General features: G+C 44.0%; 1 protein-coding gene across 15 annotated transcripts in view; it reads left to right on the top strand.

Moving 5' to 3' along the window:
- The window catches only part of TENM3 (teneurin transmembrane protein 3), a 1,708,801-nt gene that overhangs the window by 970,154 nt on the left and 711,591 nt on the right, over positions 1 to 27,056 (top strand). The window contains exon 1 of one of the 15 annotated variants that reach the window (XM_068278760.1): positions 13,368 to 13,400. The exons of 13 other annotated variants lie outside the window; for them this stretch is intronic. In XM_068278760.1, the coding sequence (XP_068134861.1) occupies positions 13,394 to 13,400 (7 nt within the window). In that variant the 5' untranslated portion in view covers positions 13,368 to 13,393. Of the gene's footprint in view, positions 1 to 13,367; positions 13,401 to 14,194; positions 14,517 to 27,056 lie in introns of those variants that run through there. One more of the 15 variants, XM_068278761.1, reaches the window with a different exon arrangement.

The raw sequence follows: 27,056 nt of genomic DNA, 5'->3' as shown, positions 1-27,056 counted from the left end.
AATTAATGAAATAGTTATATATAGTTATATTCAATTTTCTGAAGCAGCAATAACTTTGACACAACTGTAATAGGGGTTTAATTTCTTCCTTATGCTTCTCCATGTAAAAGTGTAAATCGCTTTTCCATCAAGTAGGGGTGTTTTCCCTGACTGCATTTCAGCCTGCTTGAGGCTTAGAAATAGTCAGCGATAGCTCCACTGACTTGTCCTAGGGGAGTGTGCAAAGTGTCATCACCTCTCTGTCTTCTGCCTCAATGTGGGTATGGCTTGCCTCATCTGATGAATGGAAGCCTAGAGAGGAGCAAACACGAAGCAGGTAGCTTCAGCTCATGGCACTAAGCGCCGTAGCTGGGCGCCCTCATAGCAGCAATGCTATGCTGTGCGCCCCACACAGGAGTAATTCTTCTCTTAGGGAGTAATCTCCCTCCGAGTTGCTACAACTAGGAGGGGGAATAGTATTTAACGCTGCCGGGGAGTTTAGTGGCAGCAGAGAAAGCTGTCATTCAGCTCGCCCTGCGCCCAACTCACCAACGGTGTACATATACATAAGCGAGCAAACAGATAGATATAGCAAGCAGCTAAATTGGGGAACAAGATATTTCTGATAAGAACTGGGATTTACTGTTTAAATAAATGGTACAGTTTTCCCAGCATACATCTGAGTCAACAGCTTCCTGTAGGCATAATCATGCAATGCTATATATTTTATGCTACACAGAATGCAGGACCAGTGAATTTTCACCAAAGTCATTTTGGCATCGAAAATACCATTTTCGTTTTAGAAAATATGTTTGTGAAAACACATTGTATTTTTGCAATATGGACACTGAAAACTATATAAGAAAGTAGGTGTGAAAATGCAATTTGTCTTATAAATCGCTAATTTTAATTAGCATATTACCCCTTTAACGTAAAAAAATGAAAAAGACAAGAAAAAAAGTGACCGTATTACACCTTTTAAAGCAAAAAAATTGCAACAAACACAAAAAAGCCCCTGCAACCATATTACACCTTTTGACGTGAAAATCGCAAACATGCAAAACATTTTTTTTCTTAAAACTACGACCATATTCCAAAATTCTTTTTTTACTACATTTTCGTTAGAAAGTAGAATTTTTCAATATTTTTGCGAAAATTAATACAAAAAGAATATCGTAATTTTACTACGCAGGACTTTCATCTTAACCTCCTTGCCGGTCTAATTCTCACCGGCAAGAAGGCAGCGCAGAACTTTTTTTAATTATTTTTTTTTTAATCATGTAGCGAGCCCAGGGCTCGCTACATGATAGCCGCTGAGCGGCGGCATCCCCCCACCCACTACGATCGCCTTCGGCGATCAGAGTAAGCAGGAAATCCCGTTCAGAATGGGATTTCCTGCAGGGCTTCCTCGGTCGCCATGGCGACGGGGCGGGATGACGGCCACATACGAGACAAAAACATTTCATGGCAACTCGATAAATATGACCAGATCTCTCAAAAAAATTGAAAGCTTTTTCATTAGACTAAAAAATCCTATTGGGTTTCCCGTTTTTTTCCGATTTATTATCAATTCGGAATGCTGGAAATTGTTCTTCAATTTTTCTAAAAATTCTATGGTGTGTGTTAGATTGTCAATTTATACACACCCTCGCAATTTTCGCAGAGTTTCCAATCATTTTTATCATAATTGGGGAAAAATTGAACATAGGTGTGTGGTACATTGGTCAGATTTTTTTAATGTTACAGTCAGTCAGAAAAATTGATTACAATTCTTAAATTGAACAGATATTTAAAAAATTGTATGGCATGTGGCCACCTTAAGACACAGTATATAACTAGCTCTACTTTAGTTAAAGGATATGCATACTTAAACTGTACATATGTTAAATGAGCTCTTACTTTCCACTGATCAATAGTGCAATCATAATGAGTTATTGATTTTATCACCTGAAGATATCTAAGAACCCTTTGGCTGCTTAATGCTTCTAGGTGTACTTTCTCTTTACCAACAGTCTATAAACATGTGCACCAAGAATCATCATCAACAACCCCATCCCCAATACGTCACATGGGTTTGCTCTATAGCATTTCTTCCAGGTCTGTGACCGGTTATCAGGTCTCATCAATCTCACCCCTCACAACTTTATGAGATTAGGAAGAGGGGCATCTTTACTTCCTTTGTATTAGGATGTAAAGTAACACTGAGGTGACTGTGAAAAAAAGTCAGATACTCACCTATGGAGAAGGACGGCTCTGGGTCTCAGAACCTTCCCTTTCTATAAGTGAGTATTTAACCTCTTGAGGACCATAGGCTTACACCCTCCTAGTGACCAGGCTATTTTTTAAATTTCAGGCCACTGCAGCTTTAACCACTTGAGGACCCACCCTTTACCCCCCCTTAAGGACCAGCGCTGTTTGATGGGATCTGTGCTGGGTGGGCTCTGCAGCCCCCAGCACAGATCAGCGGGCACGCAGAGCGATCAGATCGCCCCCCTTTTTTCCCCCCTATGGGGATGATGTGCTGGGGGGGTCTGATCGCTCCTGCTGGTGGCATGTTGCGGGGGGGGCACCTCAAAGCCCCCTTCCGCGGCGACATTCCCTCCCCCTCCCTCTCCTACCTGTCCCCCCAGTGATCCAGGCTGCACAGGACGCTATCCGTCCTGTGCAGCCAGTGACAGGACGTCCTCTGTCACATGGCGGCGATCCCCGGCCGCTGATTGGCCGGGGATCGCCGATCTGCCTTACGGCGCTGCTGCGCAGCAGCGCCGTACAATGTAAACAAAGCGGATTATTTCCGCTTGTGTTTACATTTAGCCTGCGAGCCGCCATCGGCGGCCCGCAGGCTAGTCACGGAGCCCCCCGCCGTGAATTGACAGGAAGCAGCCGCTCACGCGAGCGGCTGCTTCCTGATTAATCAGCCTGCAGCTGGTGACGCAGTACTGCGTCGCTGGTCCTGCAGCTGCCACTTTGCCGACGCACGGTTTAAGCGTGTGGTCGGCAAGTGGTTAAGGTGCGTACACACGCACTACTATGACCGGTCCTTCAGACCCTCCCGCTCGACGGGCATTCTGCCGACAGTAGTACTTGTGTACACGCTGTTGGCAGACTGATAATACTGTTTCTGACCGATCCGCTGAGTATGTACACACATCCTACTGTTGGCTGAATGCGTCGTTTATTACAGTAGTGCGTGTGTACACACCTTCAAGGGCTCGCTGCAGGGCCGTACAACTCAGCACATAAGAGATTCCCCCCCTCCCTGTTCTGCCCACCAACAGAGCTTTCTGTTGGTGGGCTCTGATCTCTGCAGCCATGTTTGTTTGTTTTTTTATTTATTTGTTTTTTCTTTTAAATAAATTTGTATATTTTTTTTATTTATGTCCCTTGCCCCCCCCCCCCTCTCCCCCCGGCAGCCAATCACAGCGATTGGCTGTCATAGCCATCACCCTATGAAAGGTGATCGCTCCTGAGCCTCCCAGGGTGTCACACGGCTGTCCCCAGTACAGCGCTGCCATAGATCGCATCGCTGTACAGTGTAAATAGACAGTGGTTTCACCATCTAACAGTCTCCTAGCAGTGATTGTCGCGCGCAATCTCCTGCAAAACCTCACCCCAGGACTTCACGACATGACGCCAATTGTCGTTGAGTGGTCCTGGGGCTGCCGACATGTTCACGCTAATTGGTGTGAAGCAGTCGGCAAATGGTTAAAAAAGACGCCTCAGTATTACTTAAAATTAAAGCTAAGGAAGACTGTCTCTAGCTAGATGCTATGCACTTCTCACTTTAATCCAATCTCTCCTTGCTCTGTCCTATCAGACCTGATGTGAAGATCACAGATGTGTGCGTGATTCAGATTGGTTATTTACATTTCACACAGGATGAGAAGAATTGGAATGTTCACATGGAGCAGGAGCAGCAGGCAGCTAGAGATGGCCCGAATGGATCGCCGGCGAACTTCCGTGGTTCGCGGTTTCCGGAAGTTCGATTCGCCCCCATAGTGCATCATTAGGGTCAACTTTGCCCCTTTACATCACAGTCAGCAGGCACATTGTAGCCAATAAGGCTACACTCCCTCCTGGACTCACATGTGTGCCTGCAGTAATTAGAGAAGGGAGAGCTGCTGCATAGAGAGCTATAGGGGAAGCTTAGTTAGGCTTTTGTAGGGTGTTAACTTGCTCCTTGCTGATTCTTATTGCTTAAAAAGCACCCCTCAACAGCTCTTTTGAGAGCTAATCTTGATCATTTTTTTTTTGTGTGGCCCACTTGCATTATATAAAGCCCTGTCAGCCATTGTTGTACCCTTTTTTATGGTGAAATAAATGACCTTTTTGCATTGGATGTGCGTGCCCACTCTCTCTTTGATTTAAAGAGGCCCTCCAGTGAAAATAATGCAATAAAAAAGTGCTTCATTTTTACAATAATTATGTATAAATGATTTAGTCAGTGTTTGCTCATTGTAAAATCTCTCCTCTCCCCGATTTACATTCTGACATTTATTACATGGTGACATTTTTACTGTGGGCAGGTCATGTAGCTGCTGCTAGCTGTTTTGGCTGTTAGAGACAGCTGTAAACAGCTAATTCCTGTCTGTGAACCTTTGTTACATTGTAACAAACTGCCAAAAGTACCACGGTCCCAGAGCTTCTTGTGGGAGGGGTTTCACCACAATATCAGTCATACAGCGCCCCCCAATGGTCTGTTTGTGAAAAGCAATATATTTCTCATGTAAAAGGGGATATCCGCTACTGATTGGGATAAAGTTCAATTCTTGGTTGGAGTTTCTCTTTAAGTACAGCCCTGTCAGTCAGTCGCAGCTGGCCTTTGGTGTAATTGCTACTGTGCCACTGCCAGGCCCAGCACATTCAGTGACAACCTGTATGTGTGACAGGCAGCTGCAGATTTGTAATCCCATCCCAATCACTGCACCTGTTCACTGTTCAGTGCACCTACCTCCCTACGTGAGCGCACGCATTGTTAATACCACCAGTCATTGCACCTGTTCACGGTGGTACCTGTGTGTGTGTGTGCACATTTGTAATACCCATCACTGCATATACCTACCTGTTGTTCCCTTCAGTGCACCCACCTACCTACATGAGCGCACGCAGTGTCACTGTGCCTTTCCGGTACCTGTGTGTGTGTGACAGGTGCACATTTGTAATACCAGTCATTGCATAATTGTTCCCAGTACCTGTGTGACCGCACGCTGTGTAATATACCACTCCGAACATACCTGTTAACTGCACCTGTGTGACAGCTACACATTGTATTGTAATACCAGTCACTGCATACCTTTCACTGCATCTGTGACTGCACATTGTATTATACCTGGCAGTCAGTGCATACCTTTCACTTGAATGGACGGCAGACTTGCCCTCCATAACAGATTCTCGTTAAAGGTAGTAAAGTCGATTAGTGTCATATACAGCAGGGCCTTGAAAGTCCTCCTGTATTGTTATTTTTTGTCACTACCTCGGGACTTGCATGCCATGCCTGCTGCCTTCCTTGGATGCAGGGCCGGGCCGAGGCAGAGGCTGGAGAGGCTCCAGCCTCAGGGCGCAGTGTAGGAGGGGTTGCACAATTCATTCAGCTGTCATTCCCAATAGTGTTTGAAGCAGAAAGAAATAACAAAAGGGGATACATGACAGTGACTGCAAGCCATATAACTAGAGATTAAGGTGCTGGGGAGGTTGGGGGCCCTGGGGCACCTATTAGTCTAACAGCAAACAGTGTGTGATGGCTGGGGTGGGAGGGATGGGGGGCGCACTTTGGTGTCTCAGCCTTGGGTGCTGAAGGACCTTGTCCCGCCTCTGCTTGGATGTGTGGTGGTAGCCATTTCTCAGGCTCCAACTCTGGACCGGAATTGAACCATGACTCCCCGGTCGTACGCTTTCTTTAACAATGGTAGAGAAACAACCATCCACAGTATGAGCAGTGATGGACTAATGGGTGCGCAGGCTTGACCTGTGGCCAGAGCTGTCCCAATTAGCCATCCAATTTCTGTCTTGCCCTGCCTCAAGCGTCCTGTCAGAAAGGACCTTCAGCACAGCTGGAGGCATTGTCACTTAGAAGAGAAGTCGCCTAAGTCACAAAAGTGTTCAGTACCTCACTTTTATCAAAATGAATGAGGCATGGATCCCGGAGGGCTACTGCTCGCCCGAAGACTAAGTCAGTCCCACACACAGCATCTTTGCCTGCACATGGTGTGACTGCCTGCCCCAAAACTAAGTCGGCCCCTACACAGCATCACTGCCTGCAGGCCACTTGACTGCCCTCTCCGCCACCACCAACAGGGTCTAGGAGTCCAGGCAGATTCCTGAATTTTTAAGGCCGTTGCTAGCAGCGGCCGCTATAATAATTTTTCTGGTGCGTGTACATGCCTGCCTAATTTTTCTGGCTGCACTGCAGCTGCAACAACAAAACAAAAGGCAGGTACATGTGCCAATTCCCCTTCGTGATCGTTACCTTGCCGCGGTGAAGGGGCTTGCGTATCACAATGAAGCAATGACCGCTGGCTATATGAGTGTCTCAGGGGGGGCACACCCAAGATAATAAGGTCATTGATTCATTGTGGACAGACCGAATTCGATCAGCTGGACAGTCACTGTTGTTCTATCATTGAGCTACCACAGCCCGGCGACCATATGGGTTTGAAAACAGCCATGGCCTGCACTCTCACCATGGTGCGCACCAGTCCAGCATGGCCGTCACTAAACAAACAGCTGTGTGCGGTGCATTACACAGTGAGTTTGGTGTGTCAGTGTGAAGGAGTACTCTAATTACACTCTCTGATTGATGTATACACATGCAAGATGTTTTAACCACCTTAGCGGTATGGATGAGCTCAGCTCGTCCATTACCGCCAGAGGGTGCCGCTCAGGCCCTGCTGGGCCGATTTTGATGAAATAAAGAGCAGCACACGCAGCCGGCACTTTGCCAGCCGCGTGTGCTGCCCAATCGCCGCCGCTCTGCGGCGATCCGCCGCGAGCAGCGGCGAAAGAGGGTCCCCCCAGCCGCCTGAGCCCTGCGCAGCCGGAACAAATAGTTCCGGCCAGTGCTAAGGGCTGGATCGGAGGCGGCTGACGTCAGGACGTCGGCTGACGTCCATGACGTCACTCCGCTCGTCGCCATGGCGACGAAGTAAGCAAAACACGGAAGGCTGCTCATTGCGGCCTTCCGTATTACTTTTGGCCGCCGGAGGCGATCAGAAGAACGCCTCCGGAGCGCCATCTAGTGCAGCCACCCTGGCGATCTTAATAGAACGCCAGGGTGGTTAAAGCACTTTAGGCCTGCAATTTAGCATGCAATGTGATTTCTGCCTTTAAAAAGCTACTTTGCGTCAAATCCAGATTTTTCCCCGGGACTTTTGGCATCTATCCCACTCATTCATGCAAAAACTCAGATGTTAGACCCCTTGAAACATCTTTTTTATCACTTTTCTGGCCAGCATAAATGTTTCTAGTTTTCAAAGTTCGCCTCCCTATTGAAGTCTATTGTACTTCACAAAAGTTTGCAAGTTTGCGAGCGTTTGCGGAGGTTCGCGAGCCTAAAATCGGAGGTTCGGGCCATTTCTACAGGCAGCACTACAGCAGTGCTTGGTTCACTGAAAAAGGTGAAGCATATATAAGCAGGCACCCTGAGGGTTTTTAAATGTCTCAGGGAACACAACATCAGTTAAACTTTATTATTCAAGAGGGATTTTTTAGGCTGATTTGTTATGTTTCTGTTTAGTGCTTATCTTCAGAAACAGATGTAAAAATACCACCTAATCGTCCGCTAATCAGAGAACTCAAAAGCTAAATCCAGTACAGGCCTTTGTGCTCTAGTCTTCTTCACTGTTCTCCCAGTTTAGTCAATCAACCTCTTAATATTCAGAAAAAAGCAGTATATCCAGTAAATGCAGTGTACGGATGGCAACATAGTGGCGTAGCACTTTCTCATTGCAGCGCTAGGCCCCTGGCTGGAATACCAGCAAGGGCACTATCTGTACGGAGTTTGTATGTTCTCCCCGTGTGCGCATGGGTTTCCTCTGGGCACTCTGGTTTCCTCCCACAACCCAAAAACATACAGATAAGTTAATTGGCTTACCCCATAAAATTGCCCCTAGACTGTGATGGACACACAACTATCGTAGTGATATGGTAGATTGGGAGCTCCTCTGAGGGACAATTAAGTGATAAGACAATATACTCTGTACAGTGCTATGGAAGGTGTCAGCGCTATATAACTTCTAAATAATAACACATTCTGAGTTTTTTTAGTATTTGGTCAGTTTTCTGATTTTCTATTGGCCAGCCCTCCCACATGCCCTCAGCTCATAATCACCCTTACCACTCACAATAGTTATAGCTGAGCAACATGAACAGAAATATTTCCTACAACTGTCACCCAGAATGATCAATAATAATCATTATCTGTAAGCACCTGTACGCAGCTTGAAGGTTTGAATCAAAAAATGGGCAAAGGAACCAGGCAGAGCATCTGACCTAAATGTACAGAAGCTCAAATCAGTTGCTGGTGCACCCAAAGTGGCCTTTTCCTTTGTTAGCAGAAACTTTATATACATTAGGGTACATTCAACTATCATCTTGTTCACTTTGAGCACTTGATTGAAGTTTCAGCTGAATGTTCCAGAATTTCAAACACTACTGTGATTCTTTCATTCATCAAAGCTGATTGGTTTAAAAGACAGAATTTAAAAGCAAATAGCTGAACTCAACAGAATATCAGGTAGAGACAGTCAAGTGATTAAGACAGTGAAGGACATAACTAAAGTGGTCTCTCCCCCTTAGTTTGATGCTGGGAGAAAGTGAATTGCTGGAAAGTTGATGTTGTAAAATAAATGTGAGTATGGCCAGCAAAGGAGGTAGGCTATGTACATAAACTGGATGCAAAAGCCTCTTTGGTTTCCTCAGTAGTATGGATGGCATTTCAATTGCTCCACCAGGAAATGGCATGCACTGAATGTGGCATCTGATGGAAAGACATGTCCTGCCCAGGGAATACTCAGTCCAGTTTAATTCCTTATATCTGACTATATAACTCTCATCAAGCAGTTCCTACAGTTGTCTGAGTAAATCAAGGCTTAAAGGAAACCAGAGATAAAGATAAAAGTTTTATACATACCTGGGGCTTCCTCCAGCCCCATGAGCATGGATCGCTGCCATGCCGCCATCCAGACTTCTCCAGCGCCGTTAACGGATCCCATAACTTCAGCCAGTCGCGGCGAGTCTGCGCAAGAGAAGTGCACTCTCTACGTATCTCTCCAGCGGCCACACTTCTCTTGCGTCAGACTGGCCGTGACTCCCTTTATTTGAGACCACATTTCCTTGACACCTATTTCCTCTTCCAGCATTTCAGGAACCAGTTTACGTTCTTGATCGGTCAAAATAGTGTGTAGAGGTTGTCGTTTACCATAGATAAAGTGTTTTTTTTTTTGTTATACTTTTGTTTATTGAAAATTTTTGAACATACAGAAGTTGAACATTGAGTAATACAAAGAAATCATTTCACTTATAGACAGGGTCAAGAACATGAATCGTCTTCGGTTTGATTATAGACATGTAATAAGTAATTATTGAGAGAGACAATACTCCATGGGGGTTCGAAGTCTAATTAACTAGGTTTAGATTGCTTGAATGACTAACCCGGTAACAAGACACTAAGATGTTCCTGTCTAGTTTGTAGGGTGATGAACATAGGATATTATGTACTGAATAGATATAACCTGCTTTTATAAAAATATGGGTTCTGTTAACCAAAGAGCCCATGCAGATAACTTAGAACGGGTCACACCAGCGATTGATGGTTATCTAAGTACAGGCCTATAGGTAGTTAGGAGATACAGGGTCTTAACAGGCCTATATGTGAAGTAGGAGTTGTGGTGAGGGGGTGCAAGGGCTTATATGGTGAAAGGTGGCGAAGTGAGAAGCCTAGTATGAGCCAATTTTATCCACATGGTTGAGGAAGGTTAGTTTGACTAATATATTAGAACTCTCAGTTGGTATCAGGGGGGCATGAGGTCAGGTGAAAGTGAGGACCAGGGGTTCCAGACCTTATGAAAGTGAGCTTCGGTGCCTCTTAAGGATGCCGTCATTTGTTCCATTTCTTTAGACCATTCAATCTTAAGTTTGACATCTGATAGTGTTGGAGGAGCAATATTTTTCCAGAAAGTAGCTATTGCTAGGCGTGTAGCTGTTAGAATGTGGGTAATCAGGCGCGTGGTATGCCTAGGAGTGTCTGGGGGGGGGGGGGGGGTTACCTAACACCATGTAGAGTGGGTCAAGAGGTACTAGTATACCTGTTTTTGTCATGATGAGATGTTGAACATTAGTCCATAGTGGGGAGATTAAGGGACAAGACCAGAAGATGTGTTCAAGGGTACCCTTTTCATTACAGCCTCTCCAGCAGAGGTGGGAGGAGTCTGGGTAGATTTTTGATAGCCTGTCAGGAGTGAGATACCATCTAAATATAATTTTGTAGATATTTTCCCTTATTTGTCTACACATGGATGAATGTTTAGCATTCTCCCAGATCTCTTCCCAGTCCTCTAGCGGAATTGGCTGAGAGAGGGCTGAACATAGATAAAGGGCTTGATTCACAAAGCGGTGCTAACTGTTAGCACGCCTGTGAAAACCCCCTTAGCACGTCTAAACAAGCTTTTCGCGCATAAAACTTTACGCGCGCAAAACTTTATGCGCGTAAAACTTTACGCACGTACTGCACAGAGCGTAGGGCGCTCCGCGCGAAGTGCCCATTAAAGCCTATGGGGCTTAGCGTGCGTAAAACTTTGCGCGCGTAAATCTTTGCGCGCGCAAAGTTAGCGCACGATCTGATTGAGAAATCCGGTGCTAACCTACTTAGCACCCTGGTTAGCGCGTCTAAAGACTTTAGACGTGCTAAGTAGGTTAGCACCGCTTTGTGAATCAAGCCCCAAGTGTTTAATTGAAATCAAGGTTATTATACATACAGTGCTGGGGGAGGGGGCTGTGTAAAATTGACACGGGATCCATGTTCTAATCTACAGCACCAGCAATCTAGCAGTAGTAGGTGCAGATTGCCACTTTTACAGCGGTGGTCAATGGCAAAAGTGGCATTCTTCACTTTCAAAGTGGCAAATGCTACCTGGTGATCTATAATCTGAGGATCATGTTGGTCACCACTTAACATATATAGTGTAATCACTTCAAGGGAAACTGCCACACATACTGTATATAAAAGTAATGATCATTTTAGTTGATTGTTGTTTTCATAAATACAGTGTGCAGAAAAAATGAAATGATGACACTTTTCCAATGAGCAGCCAATCAACACGCCCTGTCTTTTATCGCTGGAATATTAGAAGCTGTCACCACACGTGTTCATGAGAAGAACAGTCCTTGGCATTGACAATTCCTGCCAACAGTTCTACTGCTAAAATAACTCAGGGCGGCTACAATGATTATGTCATCAGTATAATAAGAACAATTAAGCAATATCTTCATGTTCTCTCTTTTTTTAAAAGCAACCCCGAAGCAAGGGGAAAAAAGACTACAAGGGAAGGCTCTGGATCCTATAGTGCCTTCCCATGTCCTCGTTCCATTGCTGTCCTCCAGTGAAATTATTAAAGAGACTCTGAAGTCTCCTTAAAATCAAGTTTTTATTTTAAAAACCTATTAAGTATGTTTGCCCTAACTAAAACGCCGCATCCCCACGGCTGAAATCTAACTAAATCCACCCAAACTCCCCGGGGCACACTACGGGGAGCGCTTCCATGAGAGGCAGAGCTTTAAGCTGCAGCTCTGCCTCTTCACGCATCTGTCAGCGTGGATCGCCGCCTCTTCCCCGCCCCTCTCAGTCTTCCTTCACTGAGAGGGGCGGGGGAGAGGCGAAGATACGCACTGATAGACACGTGCAGAGGCAGAGCTGCAGCTGAAAGCTCTGCCTTTCACGGAAGCGCACAGGGCAGCAAAATCCACGACCAAGAAACTTGTGGATTCTGCGAGGAGAGTTTGGGGGGATTTAGTTAGATTTCAGCCGTGGGGATGCGGCGTTTTAGTTAGGGCAAACATACTTAAAGTGATCCTTAAGTCTAACATAAAAAATGAGATTTACTCACCTGGGGCTTCCCTCAGCCCCCTGCAGCCGATCAGTGCCCTTGCAGCCCCGCTCCGATGCTCCAGGACACGCCGGCGAACACTTCCGGTTTGGCCGTCACCGGCCGACAGGCATGGGAACGCAAGTGATTCTTCTCGTTCCCAGCCATAATATCGCGCCTTATGCTGCTATTGCGGCCTCCTGGAGCATCGGAGCGGGGCTGCGAGGGCACCGATCAGCTGCAGGGGGCTGAGGGAAGCCCCAGGTGAGTAAATCTCATTTTTTTATGTTAGACTTAAGGATCACTTTAAGAGGTTTTTAAAGTAAAAATGGGATTTTAAGGAGGCTTCAGTGTCTCTTTAAACTTGCAGGTTGAATATGTCTTCAAACCTCCTCGGACAGCCTTCTAAAGTGCTATGTGCTTGCGCATGCACAGCACGGATGCACCTGTCCTTCGAGAAGCCAGTGCTTCCAAAGCCTTCCAAGGGGAATTGCCAATTTTGAACCGGGGACAGCGGTGGAATGTTTTCAGATCATTCCAGGGTTGCGTTAAAGTTTTTAAATTAACTTGATGAAAGGAAGGCAAGAAATGTGCATGGGGTATTTTCTAGGAATCTGGAGTTCCCCTTTAAGAGCAGTACACAGAGCAAAGCATCCAGCACAGGAAGCCGGTTCTGTAAGGTCTGGGTTTGGTGGCCACTGGGGCTAGCAGCTCAAATGAGCACCACTCATGCTTCCTATTTTATTTGATGCCACAATTCAGTTCATTTAAATTAATTCTGATTTTTAACTCAGTGCAAAGCCATTAGGCACAATACACCATTTCTGCTCCATGCATTAGGGAGTACACCAAGCATCCCACACTAATGTTTCTGTGTAGGAAGCCTCATTTGTGAGGAAGATTTCCATTCTCCACTTTTGTATATATTTAACCAAACACTGCCATTAGGTTTGATCAGATAGTATATACTGTTTGTTTTTAACCATTCAAGATAATAAAACTGTCTCCTATGTTCCTCAGTATTTTGAAGCAGAAGCAGCAGGTCGTGGTTTTGCAGCTTCTCTCCTATAAGATAACCATGCCTGATGACAGGTGTGATAATTACAGGCTCAGTCAATTAGGCATATTTAGCTGGGTATAGTCAGGATATCCTCCAGGCACAATCTGGGGAGAGAATGCTGCATGCGTTCCCAGGCAGACACACACAAAGCTCCCATCAGCCAATCACAAGCCCCCGCACACACGCCTTAGCTCTCCATACAGGAATGTGGCTTGCCACAGTCACTGATGGAACCAACAGATTCAAACATCACAGCTCCAATAGAAAGGACCTTCGCATGGAAAGTAAGTTTACATGAGAGACCATGAGAATTTCTTTCAGAAGAAAGGGGAGGGAGGAGGAGTGTGTGTGTGTCTGTGTGCAGCTCATTTAAAGCACCAGTTTCTAATACAGTTTTTATATGCATTTAATAGAACATTATTTTTTAATTAGCTATGCATGAAAAGGCTTTGTAATAAAAAAAAAAAAGACTACTGGCAAAATAAAAAAGGTAAAATATCTGCAGCACCAGTTCATACTGTACATATCAGACTCCCACTGCTTGTTTACTGTCACCTCCTAGTCTAAAGCTGTGCATCCTGATAGGCTGTGAGACAGCAAATAGGTGTGACTTCAGCTAACAGAGCAGCCACTCTCTTCCCAGCATGTCCATCATGTGACTAGACAGGGAGTGGTTCAGACTGACTGGGTGTAAACAGGTATGTGTAGGTCTCTGAGGAGGAGATGAATTGATGAATAAGCTGTTTTATGCATTTTGCAAAAACTATTTTAAAAAAATGTAAGTAATTTAAAATAATGTTATGTTAAATGCATATAAAAAAAACCTTTCTGAAGTGGTGCTTTTAAAAAATGTATGACAAACCTATAAAATGTGTAGTTGTGATGGGATTCATAACTGAAAGCGTGTTCACTGACCGCCACTGCTGACAGGTGGATGCGAAGGCAGCTAGGTACGTAGCCTATGCTGCGAGCCAGCAAGAGTTAAACGCAGCCAGGCTCGGCCCCCTCCTCCTGCCTGGGTGTAAACAGAGGAGTCTCAGCCTATCATGTCTGATTGCTGCTTGCTGCTTGAAGAGAAAGCCAGACTCTGTAACGTGATACATTATAGACTGGTTCAACTTGCACAGGCTGAGCTCTGCCACTGACTCTCACACACACAGGCATAGCAGGATAAAGCAACAGGGAAGGAACCCCCAGTACCAGCCTGGCCACCCTCACTCTGGCATACACTGCTGGCATAGGCGAGAAAGCGTGCATCCCTCCATCCACCTTGGTGTGAAGCTGCTGCTGGAATGGGAGGAGGCTCAGTGTGCTAGAATCTCTCTACACAAGCACCATTAGCATCTGAAATGAGGTGGCTTTTTAACCCTTGAGGACGCAAGGAATAGACACACTGAGAGGTAAAAGTCTATGCACTTTTTTTTCTGCCCTGTTTCTGCTTTGTTGTGAATGTGTCTGGATAAGTGAACGAATGCAAGTGATGCTGACCACACACGTTTCAATGGCGATCATTTCATGGCACTTTCGATTCAATGAAGCGGTTGCACCTATGCCAAATCAAAGCGATAACTTAAGGGCGAACGATTAATTGCATCCATTTTTGATTGAATGGGAGAAATTTTGATCGCATTTGATCCACTAGATTATTTTTAAAACCTTCAAACAATCATTTTTAATAATTTTTTTGCAATTGTTTCATAATTGATAGCGGGAGGAGATTGCCTTGAAATGTATATGTGTAGCCGACGATGGAGTATTTTAATTCTGCCCCTATACTGTCCTCTGAAGCCCCCAGCCCTTTGTTGCAGGATGCATCCTTTAGTGCACAGTCCAGAGGTGAGACAGATAGCAGGCTGTGTCTCAGAGCATGGTTACAGGCAAGCAGGGCGAGCACTGTACTGCAGTCCCATCTCTATAGACCGCTTCTATGCTCACTATTCTACATGTAACCCCCACAACCCTTTCCTGCTGTCCGCCTTCTCATATGGATCAGGGAAATGACTTGGTGATACAGCAGGGCAGGCAGGCTGCAGGTAATGGAGCAAGCCTAGCTGTGACAGTGCTGGGGGAGCAACGAGTGCTTATTGTTTGCCTATTCCCATCCCTGCTCTAGCACAAGTCCTCTGGACAGTGTGTGTCTATATGTGTCTGTATGCAGAACGTGGCACCCAATAATGTGGGGTTCTTCAAGGCTTCTCCTCTCTAATCAGATGCATTGCCCTGAGACTGTGCCGTGGAAGATCTGATCCCATCTCAGTGGAGTGGAAATACTTTCTGTAATTGAAAGCAGATATGCGTCTGCCGCCGTGCGAGCCAAGATTTTCATTCTTAAAATAAACCTTTTGTTCTCTAAACTTTTTAAATTGTTCCTGAAGCCGGCCCGAGAGTTGTGTGTTTGACAATTTTTCATTGAGTCTGATAAATGGTATCAAAATACAGCCACAGAGTTAAATCAACATGGTGTTGTCTGTTTGATTTAGTCAATCCATTCCCTGTCCATGGTGGGATTTGCCTCTGTTTTATCAAAGATATATTGCATTTCCTAACGGTGCTGGATGTGTGTGTATTTAACTAGATGGATCCAGTGATATAGTTGTCAGGATGGACTCAGACCTCAGAGAGCGGTTTCATTTTTTTTTCTGTCCCACTAGTTTTTCTTTTTTTTTTTCTAATTTAGTTAAACTATGCAAAGCCAGGTTTCAAACTCCACTGATTATTGAATTTAATTCAGAGTGATGGTATTTATGTTGGCTTTTCATCTGCTCTTTATTACCTCTGCATCCCCCCCCCCCCCTCCTTTGACATGGCTTTTAGAGAGAAGGAGGAAAAACGATGCAGTCATTTTAAATTCTACTTTGAATGCATTGGTATGAAATCTTGCAGACAAAGACTTAAAGAGGAACTGTAACATAAAAATATCCCCTGGGGGGTACTCACCTCGGGTGGGGGAAGCCTCCGGATCCTAATGAGGCTTCCCACGCCGTCCTCCATCCGTCAGGGGTCTCGCTGCAGCCCTCCGTGGAGTCCGGGCAGCGGTGACGTCATTATTTACCTTCCTGGCTCCTGCGCAGGCGCTCTGACGGCTGTCGGCTCCGAACTACACGGAAATACCCGATCGCCGTCGGGTCCGCTCTACTGCGCAGGCGCAAGTTTCCTGCGCCTGCGCAGTAGAGCGGACCCGAATGAGATCGGGTATTTCCGTGTAGTTCGGAATGGAAAGCCGCCACAGCGCCCCCGCTGGAGCCAGCAAAGGTAAATATTGAAATGACAGTCGGCACAGTCGCCGGCTGTTCGGAGGGCTGCGGAGAGACCCCCGTGGGACAGAGGACGGCGTGGGAAGCCTCATTAGGATCCGGAGGCTTCCCCCACCCGAGGTGAGTACCCCCCAGGGGATGTTTTGAATGTTACAGAGTCTCTTTAAGTGATTCTCTCCATGTCTATACAGTGAACAATAGGGATCCAGTGAAGGACAGGCAGTCAGGGGAAGAGAGAGAGGGAGATGCTGAGAGTGGGGTGAGAGGAAAAAATAGATATCGCCTGCATTTTATCATTTTGAAAAGTTTTATTTTATCTATTTACTTGCAGCGGTGGATTTCACGTTTCCTGCTCCAATGCACAGTGGGTTATGCCCGGCCATCTGATGTGTCTGTGCAGAGCACACTGAGAAAGCACTTACCCTAGGTAGAAACCTTTTATGCCATTGCTGCTGTGTGTTAATAGGAGGAACCCAGTTATATATTTTACTGGCAGGTTCTAATGTTGTTCCTGTTTAATAATGCATGACACTGTGTGCTTGTATATTCACAAAAGCCTCTCCTGGCAATCTGTGTGCTGCTGTCTGGCCCTGAAATAGTTACACACCTGTACTGATTGATGTGCTCTGTGTGCAGAGTGCCCAGCCTACTGTATCAGTGAATCATTGCTAACCCCCTGTTTAGGCTGTTATTTTGTAGGGGTAACTGGCAGGTACCCCAGAATCATTCTCAGGCATTTGGAACTTTTGTGGTCCAGGCTTGCTGAGAGTGGGATTGATGAATGGCTCAGAGAGATGGTGCAGATCTGCAGAATGATTTAGCTGGACTGACTTGCTTGGGTTTCTCTTGGAAGGGCTGTGCATTTGTAGACTAGCATTCCTTCTGGGGATTGAGTACTAAACAGAGGAATAGGAGACTTGAGCTATGATTAAAATACCTGCGAACATCTGATATTCTGCACAGGGGTGCCTGATGAAGTGTGACCTGATGTGTATAGTGATTTATTTTACTCTACGTTACACTGTGACTCATAGGAGAGCAAAGCATCTATAACATACTCATGGCTAGGGGATCCTACAGTGCGTTGCCTGCCAATAGCTGCTCTCCTGCAGTAAAGGGGGGTGAAAGCAAACTTTTTCTTTTTCTTCTCACCCTGGCTTGATTTGTCTGCCATTAGCAAGGCCTGCTTATAGCACAGCTGTAACTTGTTGGATCATGCTAAAGAAAATCTTAATCGCATTGCAAAATCCAGCACTGCATAGTGTAAAAACTTGATTTGGGCGGAACTGATCTGAAATAATTACCAGACCTGCCATATTCACCATGCTAAGTTCTGATAAATCAGGCGTTGCATACATAGCAATACGCTGACATAGTCTGACTGAGGTGGGAACAGTCACTACTCAGATTGATATACAACACTTCTTGTACGTTGTGGCTTTTGAGTATTGTCTTGTGGGTTCTTGTAGACGCCCTTTTTAGATGTCATGCATGACACTTTTTATACATATTTATTGGGCCTTGTCAAAAATGTGAAAAGTAACTCATGTCAACCAAATATTTTGGAAAGTTGTTTTTAGGATTTCAGACTGTACTTGTTTCTTCTCGATACTTGTTGCTTGTATTCTTTTATTTTTTTACTTTTTTTTTTCCCTGTAGAATAACCTCTTCTGTAGGCACATTTTCTTTCTAGCAAGTCAAAAATTTTAACTTTTGCTTCATATTTTTCGTAGTTGTCCTTGAATTCCAGACTGTTCTTATTACTTGAACATTGTCCTTGTAACTTGTATACAGTTATTTTCCTTTTTTTTTTTTTCCTTTTTTTTTTTCTTTTTTTATTCTTTAGCTCTTGCAGGACATGTTTCTTTGGTTAGCTTGTCTTGTGTTTAGACTTTTTTTAAAACTACTTGTAGACTATCCTGATATGAAACAATACATATTGTAGAATGGCCTTTTCTACGCCGGTGAAAATGTGACTAGCCATAGTCATACATGACGATTTTTACTTAATATTCTTAAAAGTGAATTTAGGAGATCTGACTTTAGAGAAGATGGTTTATACCTATAGGTCATTACCACAAGATCGACATTTTCGGCACTTTTGAGACATACTGAGGGGAAGTGGGGAGGGGTAGTTATATAATTTAGGTTGGAGGTCCATTCTGATGATTTCTATTTTTAATTACTTTTAACAACTGTTTGAATTGGCATCTGTGTCTCCAGTCATCATCAGCCAGCTGCTTAATGTTTATTAAAGCGTTATTAAAGTGTTTACAGCATTGGACTTCCATGCAAAGTGTGTCGTCTTTAGGATGAAAACTTGCTTTACATTTTTTATATGAAAGAAAGCTCTCATTAATTTTAGACAAAATAAAACTTCTCGAGCCTCCGAGAGAAAATTTTCCGCTAGGTTTAATTGAATTATATATCAAAGTAAAGTCCTGTTGAGTGAAGAGGTTTTCTGGTGATGAAAGGAACACTTAGTTGTGAAATATTAATAAGAACATTAGTTTATTATTGTAAGAATCGGTTGTCCAGCGTTACAGTAAGCAACGTCTACACTGCAATTACGGAGGGGTGGCGGGGCAGAACGTTTGTGTCCTTGTGCCAGGCACAAATTGTCACATTTTATCTATAAAGCCTATTCTTGATTGTAAATAATATAGTCTAGAATTCTATCTAAATTAGGATCAATTTAAATATACCAAGAGTAGACCACTTAACTGGTCCCAGTGGTGAATAATGCTCCTTTGATCTGTCCAGTATAGATCTGTCTGCAAACATTACAGTTCCTATCTTTAGTCATAATATGGGTCTGAAACATTATTCCTATTTTTTTTAAATGCTGTTGTGTTTGCCCCACTAACTTGTGTTCCAGAATATCATATTTTCACTTGGATTCAGTACGACGTGACCCTAATGACACAAATTACTTTCATGAAGAATATGCACCAGATTAAGCTGGTCAGGTGTATATTCCTGCCCTCCTTGTTCAAGGTTCTGTTTTCTTCCACTGCTGCTTCCTATGGAAACATGCAGGGATATTGTGACTTCACATTTTCCATTTTGACTTTGAATGGTCCCCATTCTGCCAGACTGGAGCACTGAAGAACAGAGCCTGCCTGAATACCTAGATCCTTGTAATAATTAATGCTGTAAGAAGGGCTTAAATCCTCTGTTCCAGGTATTTGTCCCTGTAAAATAAGGTCCACAAGAGAAGCGTTGCCTAGCATCTGTCACCACTGGCGGTAACTTGAAGTGACCCAGTGAATGCACTTACGCTGAGCTATTGCCAACGTGCGTAAGTGTATTTGGGGAAGAGAGGAAAAAGAAAGCTACGTGTCTGCATGTGCTAAGCAGCGTGGAGGGGAAGAAACTATTTTTCTTTTGTGATTGCCAGTATAAAGGATAAAGCTTTACAGATGCATTCCATTCACCATGAAATCCATGGCTGTTCGAACAGCTTTAGCCATTTTAGCCCCCTCTGCTGGGGATAGCTATAAATAAATGAGGAGAAAATGGCAACAAAACAAAACAAAAAATGAGTGTATTGTTAGTCACATAAAACTCAGTGATAGTTCAATAAAATTACTTCATAGGGATAAGCATTTTAGACCTATTGGATGGTGGCAGCAGTAAAAGCGATCTCTTCATATATTGCAGTTGTGTGTGTTTAGTTATTCTGTTGTAACTGGAAAAAAATGTTTTTGAACAGCTGTGAAAGCCTACCACCATTTGTAATTAAATTGCAAGTTTATAGTCATCTTATTTTGAAAAAAAGGGTCTTTGGATACTTTTTAGTTGACATCTTTTGAAACATGTTTAATAGATTAAACTACACATCTGTTGCCTGTGCCTGTATCCACTTATCTGTTAATTTCTGGAGTCAAATACAGAAATGTATCTTGACGGAGCAAGGCAATGTCCCCCCCCCCCCCTCCCCCCCCCCCCTTTTTTTTTTAAACCTAGCAAACACTGGTATAAACCAGTGGTATTGGTTTCTTTTAATGTTCCTTGATGTTAAAGTGCACCAGTAGGGAAGTTTAAAAGTATTACAGTGAGAACTGTAGTAGGGTGTTTATTTGTTGTCAGCATAGTGGTGTGATACCGTCAATCTGCAGACTGTCACTTCAGTTTTTTGGAGGTTGTTCCACAAATACAATAGCAGGCTTCTCCTCTATCCATCCAATAATGTCACTCCCCACCTACTACCAGCTCCATGCAAACCCAAACTGGTGAGAGCAGGTATTGGCCACAGTATGGCGAGGGATGGGCAAAGGCTGGCAATATAATCTAGGACAAGTTCTTTATGACGATCCAGACTTTGGGGTTTGTCGGGAGCTTGACGGAGGCGTTTTATGCCACTCAACTAAGGTGGACACTCAACTACATGGAGACCTTTTTAGTTTTCACTTCAGGTACACTTTATATGCAATGAGTATTGTATAATCAAGAGTTTTGATATTTTATGAGCTATGACATCTGCTAGTATTTTGAGGAGGGACAAGTCTTTGCCCCATGGACACCCATGTGTGTCTGTCTCCTTCTCACACCCTCTTTCTTTCTCTGCCTCCTTCTCATTAATCTAAATCCGTGGTGGGCAAACTTTTCTGGCTGCGGGCTGAATTCCTGTAGCAGCCCGCATGCCTCCCTCATTCTTCTATCTCCCTCTTTTACTGTAGAGTTGGAAACGTGTGTAGCAGTAGGCTTTAACTCACCCAATTGCAATCTCCATGGAGACAGTGGCGTCATGTGACATGCTTGTCACATGTCGCCATGGAGATCACTTAAGCTTCCCATTACACACGGAACAAACATTTTCAGGTGGGGAGGACAGGAGAGGAGTGCGGCCCTCTATCGGCAGGCTACATTCAGGCCCCATCAGGCCGGATCTGGCCTGCAGGCCATAGTTTGCCCAGGCCTGATCTAAATGCTACATAAGTAGAATATAGTAAATAGCATGGTGCTACACCCTTTCTGTGTTTTTCTTGTAAGCAGATGCACTGTATTGTGCAGCAGCAGCTTTCCCTCCCACTCTCCAGCAGTGAAATGAGTTGTAGTGGCTCTAACATGTGGTTATTTTTGCTGATAGATTCTTTAATCATTTGCAGCTAATTCCCACAGCTTTGGTTAGCGCACATGTGGCAGGGCTTAAACATGCTTGCAAAAATGTCACATGTGACTAATGGCAATTAAATAGACATCAGCAATGATTTCATTGTGTGAGGTTTTTTTTTTCTTTTTTTTCTGCTTTATTTTCAGTTTCCAGAAATGTCCCCTTTTTTCTAACTGTTTTGAAAGGCTTTGGAATTCATATAGCAATTTCATGTCTAATGTGCCTGGCGACTATAATTCATCACCAGAAACCACATGATGATTCGCCAATTAAAATGTGTTTGGCTTCTGATTAATCCTGGTCATGCCTGAATTAGACAAGTCAGTTTACAGAGGTTTGTAGACTTCACATTGAGAGGTTTGTGCTGGGCATATTAACCCGTTTCTGTGATAGGCCACAATTACTGTGTCCAGCAAGAACTGGCTCTGCCTCTGTCCTCAGCATGGATTCAGCTTTTCAATATTTGACTTCTAAGTCAATAATAAAGAGGATGTGTGCCGATCATAATTAGTGTGTGATTGACAAGTCAAGAGCAACCCACACAAAGTGATAACCGACAGCATCAAATCAACTTTCCAAATTAGATTGCTACCCAAATATTCGATTTTATATTAATCCATTAGCAGCTTCAATAGAATTACCGTATTTTTCGGACTAAAAGACGCTCCTGACCATAAGATGCACCTAGGTTGGAGGACAAAAACCAGGGGAAAAATATATACTAATCCTGGTGCATCCATGGTGAAGGGACATCTTGTGGATTATGCCCCGTTTGTACCTCATGTCCCCTTGTACCTCTTGTGTCTCCCTGTGCCCTCCTGTGTCTCCCATGTGTCCATCTCTGTCCTTTTTGTGCCCGTCTCTATGCCCCTTTGTGTCCCTCTAGTGTCCTTCTCTATGCCCTTTTGTGTCCCCCCTTGTTCTTCATTTGTCCCTGTGTCCTCCTCTGCATGGGCACAGTACAGGGAGTTCCCGACATTGTGGAGGGTTGTATTGGCAGGCGTTCAAAAGTCAGGAACTCCATGCATTTGACTTTTTTTCCCCACTTTTTGACCTCAGCTGGCATAACTTGCGCTGTAAATTCTTGGAATGCTTTGATGTCTCTCTGCTAGCATAAAATATAGAAACTGAAAGCAGAAGTCCTCTTTTGTTGTCTCACACTGCCCCCTAGTGACAAGTAGCCATAATACACATTATAGCAGTATTAATTAGAAGCAAGGAACTGTAACAAAAAATGTGCTAAAATTAATTGGCAATGGAGCACTTGCAAGCATCTAAATAAATTGGCTACTAAAGGGTTAAAATAACATACTAAATATGTAGGTGAAATCCTTTTCACATGACCCTCTTACATCTTGAGCAGCAATTTATTGTAATAAAAAAGGGAAGGGGTGGGACAGGACCATAATAAGTGGAATAAGTGGAAACAATAGCTCTACAGAGGTAGTGGTGGAAAAACGGGGAGTACAGTAAACAAGAAAGCTCAACGGTTTTAGTTCGGTTTGGCGTTAAGTTTTGCCTATGGGCCTGATCCAATTCTGTTTATCTGTTAAGTTTTTTCTCCTAGGCGATAATTTTTCATCTTCTGTTTAATATAACTTTTCAGAACTCTACAATTGAAAAAGTGCTTAGCATTTTCTTGCATGTAGGCAGCTTAAAGAGGAACTGTAACCAAGGGTTAGACTTCCTTTCAGTTTCAATCAGTAGCTTATACCCCCTTTCCCATGAGAAATCTTTACCTTTCTCGAATAGATCATCAGGGGGGTCTTTATGTTTGATATTGTCCCACAGAGTTCCTAACAGAAACTGTGATATGGCAGTGTCCAAGTTTGTTGTCAGTCAATTAATAAATCCATGTGTTGAAAATAAGTAACAATCTCCTACTTTATGCAGCTAACTACACCTGTGGCAAGACGGGAGATTTTTAGGCAGTCCGTACTCTACAAAGAGGGAGCACAGATTCCAGTTCATTAACAAGTGCAATTACCACTTCAGTCAGTTTTAGAACATTATAGTCACCATCATACTGAAATGGAAAGGCAATTTTTAATACATTACAAAATGTCTTATGGAGTACTGATGTATGAGTGTAGCTAGTGGACTTTTAATTTAAAAGACACCTGCAGTTTAATGGGAAATATGCAATTAAAAAATGTTTATAGGAACTGTAAAAGCGGGACAAACATACATTTACATCAGGCCAATCTAGCTCTGGATTTATACTCCGTAATCCTGCACTGATCTAAAGATTGGAGAGCAGCAACAATTGACACTCCAGCCCGAGACAACAGTTACCAGGCAGCAGATCTCAGAGGCTTCACCAAGCATGGGCAGATATCTTTACACTTGTCAGTCTGTGGGCAGAATCTGCCCTTCAGGAGACATTAGATTTCAAAAACAAATTAGTTAATAATGCCAGCGAGAAGAAAAGATGATTTTTTCCCCCCTAGAAGTTTGTTTCCCTTTGTTTGGATCAGCCAAAAGCAACACAGTGAGACGTTCGCTAATGCAGCAGGAGCACATTCCTGTGTGTGTTAAAGATGCCAGAAAATCAGAGAGGGAAAGAGGCCATGGCTCTGAATGGCTCCTCCGAGAGGCCCGGAAAAATAACTTTTGTTTCTCTGACACAAACTGATTTGCTGCTGAGTTTTTGCAGAGGTCTGTGTAGAAAGAACAGGACAGAAAATGTCCTAATGGTGAAAGCCTTCTGTTACTTCAGTTCCTTGTCTTTTGGTAATGTGTGCTGTGTTTATTTGTGTAACCAGGTAAATACAAGTCTGCCAAGACATGTCAACATTCACGGAATTATGCTGAGGCTTTGTAGACTGCTGGAAATTCTTGCAGTAGACCTCTTTTTTTACATAGTTGACGTGTGTATAATTTCCGTCCATCTTCACACCTCTCATATTCCATGTTCTTAAGAACCCATGAACAGCTATGATCGATCATACTTTCTCTTACTCAAAAGTAGTAATACTGGGCCCATGGGTGTAACAATTGCCCCTTCGAAGCCTGCCATTACAAGGGGGCCCGGAGGCTTTGGGGACCCCTCCTCCTCTCCTTTCTTCTCCCCAACTGCAAGTGCAGCCCTGCCTAAACGGCTTCACTTTGCCAACAATGATAGGATTGAATCCCTTCACTTTTACTGTGATGAATTAGCAGAAAACAGTTCGCTCACCAAAAAAGTCCCCGACACCACCTCCCGCCATGCAGAGTAGCGGCAGCTGGTGTAATTTTTTTCCTGCTTCCAGGCGCTGCTTCACAGCAGAACACTCTGCTGCCATTCACCGGCTCCCAATCAGGTGACCCGCATTAAGGGGGGGGGGGGCGGGTTCGAGCACCATTGGAACCTTATTCTATCATTTTTGCAAGGGGGGGGCCCTATTAAGTCTAGTTACGCCCTCATTCCCAAATTAAAATGCCAATCCGCAATTATTAGTGAATGTTCCACAATGCACAGTAGATTATAAAATCTGATTTCTGATAGATTATTTTGGTCGCTATGCATGATCTGTATTGTTCTGCCATATGACCTTCTGCAGATGTGACACTGACTTTCTGCTGCTCAGTTTTACCTGTGAAACCAGTTGAACAACATTAATACATTTCAGGGAAAGCAGAAGTTTTCACACAGATTTTGACATGAGAATTTAAATATCAGGCCTGTTATTTGTTGTCCACGCAGATTTTCATCTTGCACATAATCCTTTGTGGTGATCTTGCATGGCTCTCTAGCATACAGTTCTCCCCTCATGTCAGTGGTCTCACTTTCTACAATCCACCAAGCTAGATGATCCTTGGTCAGCCGTGACTGTAGCTCCTGCAGTGTAATACCTTCCCCTTCCCATAGAACAGAAGTGGTTGCTCAGCAGAAATTAAAGGGCACCTGAAGTTAGAGGGATATGGAGGCTGCCATATGTGTTTCCTTTATAACAGTGCAAATGGCTTGGTTGTCCTGATGATCCTCGGCCTCTAATACTTTTAGCCATAGATCCTTAAAGAACAAGCGACACCCATGCTAACCTAGACATAAAAAACACATATATATAAGTAGATAAATACTACTTTTACTTAACAGATGTATTGTGCTATCCACGTAACGATTCCTGTGAATTTTATAAAGAGAAAGCAGTCGTAGGTGAGTGTGATGCACACCTCCAGTTGCCCAAGGGGGATGTGCCAAGGCTCAGTCCAGCAGTACTCCAGACAATTCAAACTTAGGAAGAAGATTGCCGGCACCATCCAACGTAATTTTCATGCTCTTTTTATTTTTCAATTTATCACAGCAAATACATGGCCTAACAAAACCATCTTTATAGACATCCTCTGATTTTATATTTCGTGCCCCGATGGGGATGAACTATTTCTTGTCCTCTAATTACGTAACTACAGTGTACACAGTTGAGGCATGGATATGTGCCTCTCCTAGTAGTCATGCATGCCGGTCGCTGCTTATCACCTGTATCGGCATGTACTAGTTGGTCTCTCAATGTGGGTGCCTTTTTATAGGATATAAGGGGGGGGGTTTCTAAAATGTTCTATTTCTGGCAGGCTGTCTGCTAGTAGATACCAATGATGTTTAATAATTTTGGCAATCGTATGACTTTGAGTATTGTATTTCGTTACAAATGGGATTCTATTGTGTATCTGTCTCCTACGTCTTTGTCCCTCACTCTGCGTCCCCACTCTGGCACATGCTTTTTGTATCACTACTGGCGGATACCCTCTTCTCCTGAACTTATCCCGTATCTCCTCCATCCTCTCCACGCGTTTGCTGCAGAGCTCGTCATACAGTGACGGCCCGACGCGTCATACTACGCATGCGTGCGGGTATGTACGCGTCATCACGCTAGTTCTCTGTCAGGTCCGCTACGGCGGCCAGACAGGGGGACGGCGGTGATGGCTGACACCTGAGAGGTGCAGGCGTGATCCAAGGTGGGTGTGTAGGGGGGTGTGAGAGACTCCTAGTTCAAATGCACCAATGAGAGCAAGCTAAGATAGTTCCCCATCAGGTCCGCTATGTACAAGGACCATTATGATTGGTGGTAATGAAATCGGTCTTTTATTGGTCAGGTGCACTCCATGGATAGTATATAAAGATGGTTTTGTTAGGCCATGTATTTGCTGTGATGAATTGAAAAATAAAAAGAGCATGAAAATTACGTTGGATGGTGCCGGCAATCTTCTTCATAAAGAGAAAGCAGAGAATCCTACTCTAGGCAGTAGCCATCTTGTCAAGCTTAATGCTGACATCATATCCTCCCTGATTCTTGTTTCTCCCCCCTCCCTTCTCTTGCCCATTGTGTATTCATTAGCTGCCCTCCTCCCAGAGTGTTTTTTTTATTTACACATCCAATCACTGAGTCACCTCAGCCTTGCTTGTAAACACAAGTGATCAGCTAGGCAGGGAAATACATGGAAGAGGAGGAATATATTAGATAAAAAGAACTCCCAGCATTCAACTTTTTGGCACTGTTTGGCACTAGGGCCAGTGCTCCTAAAGTATGTGATAACTCCAAACCATAACAGCAGAAAAAGTTTTGAATGCAGGATTAGCATCTTTATCACTT

This window comes from Hyperolius riggenbachi, chromosome 1 (assembly GCF_040937935.1).
Source record: "Hyperolius riggenbachi isolate aHypRig1 chromosome 1, aHypRig1.pri, whole genome shotgun sequence".
NCBI lineage: Eukaryota > Metazoa > Chordata > Amphibia > Anura > Hyperoliidae > Hyperolius > Hyperolius riggenbachi.
This window is presented reverse-complemented; position numbering and strand designations above follow the sequence as displayed.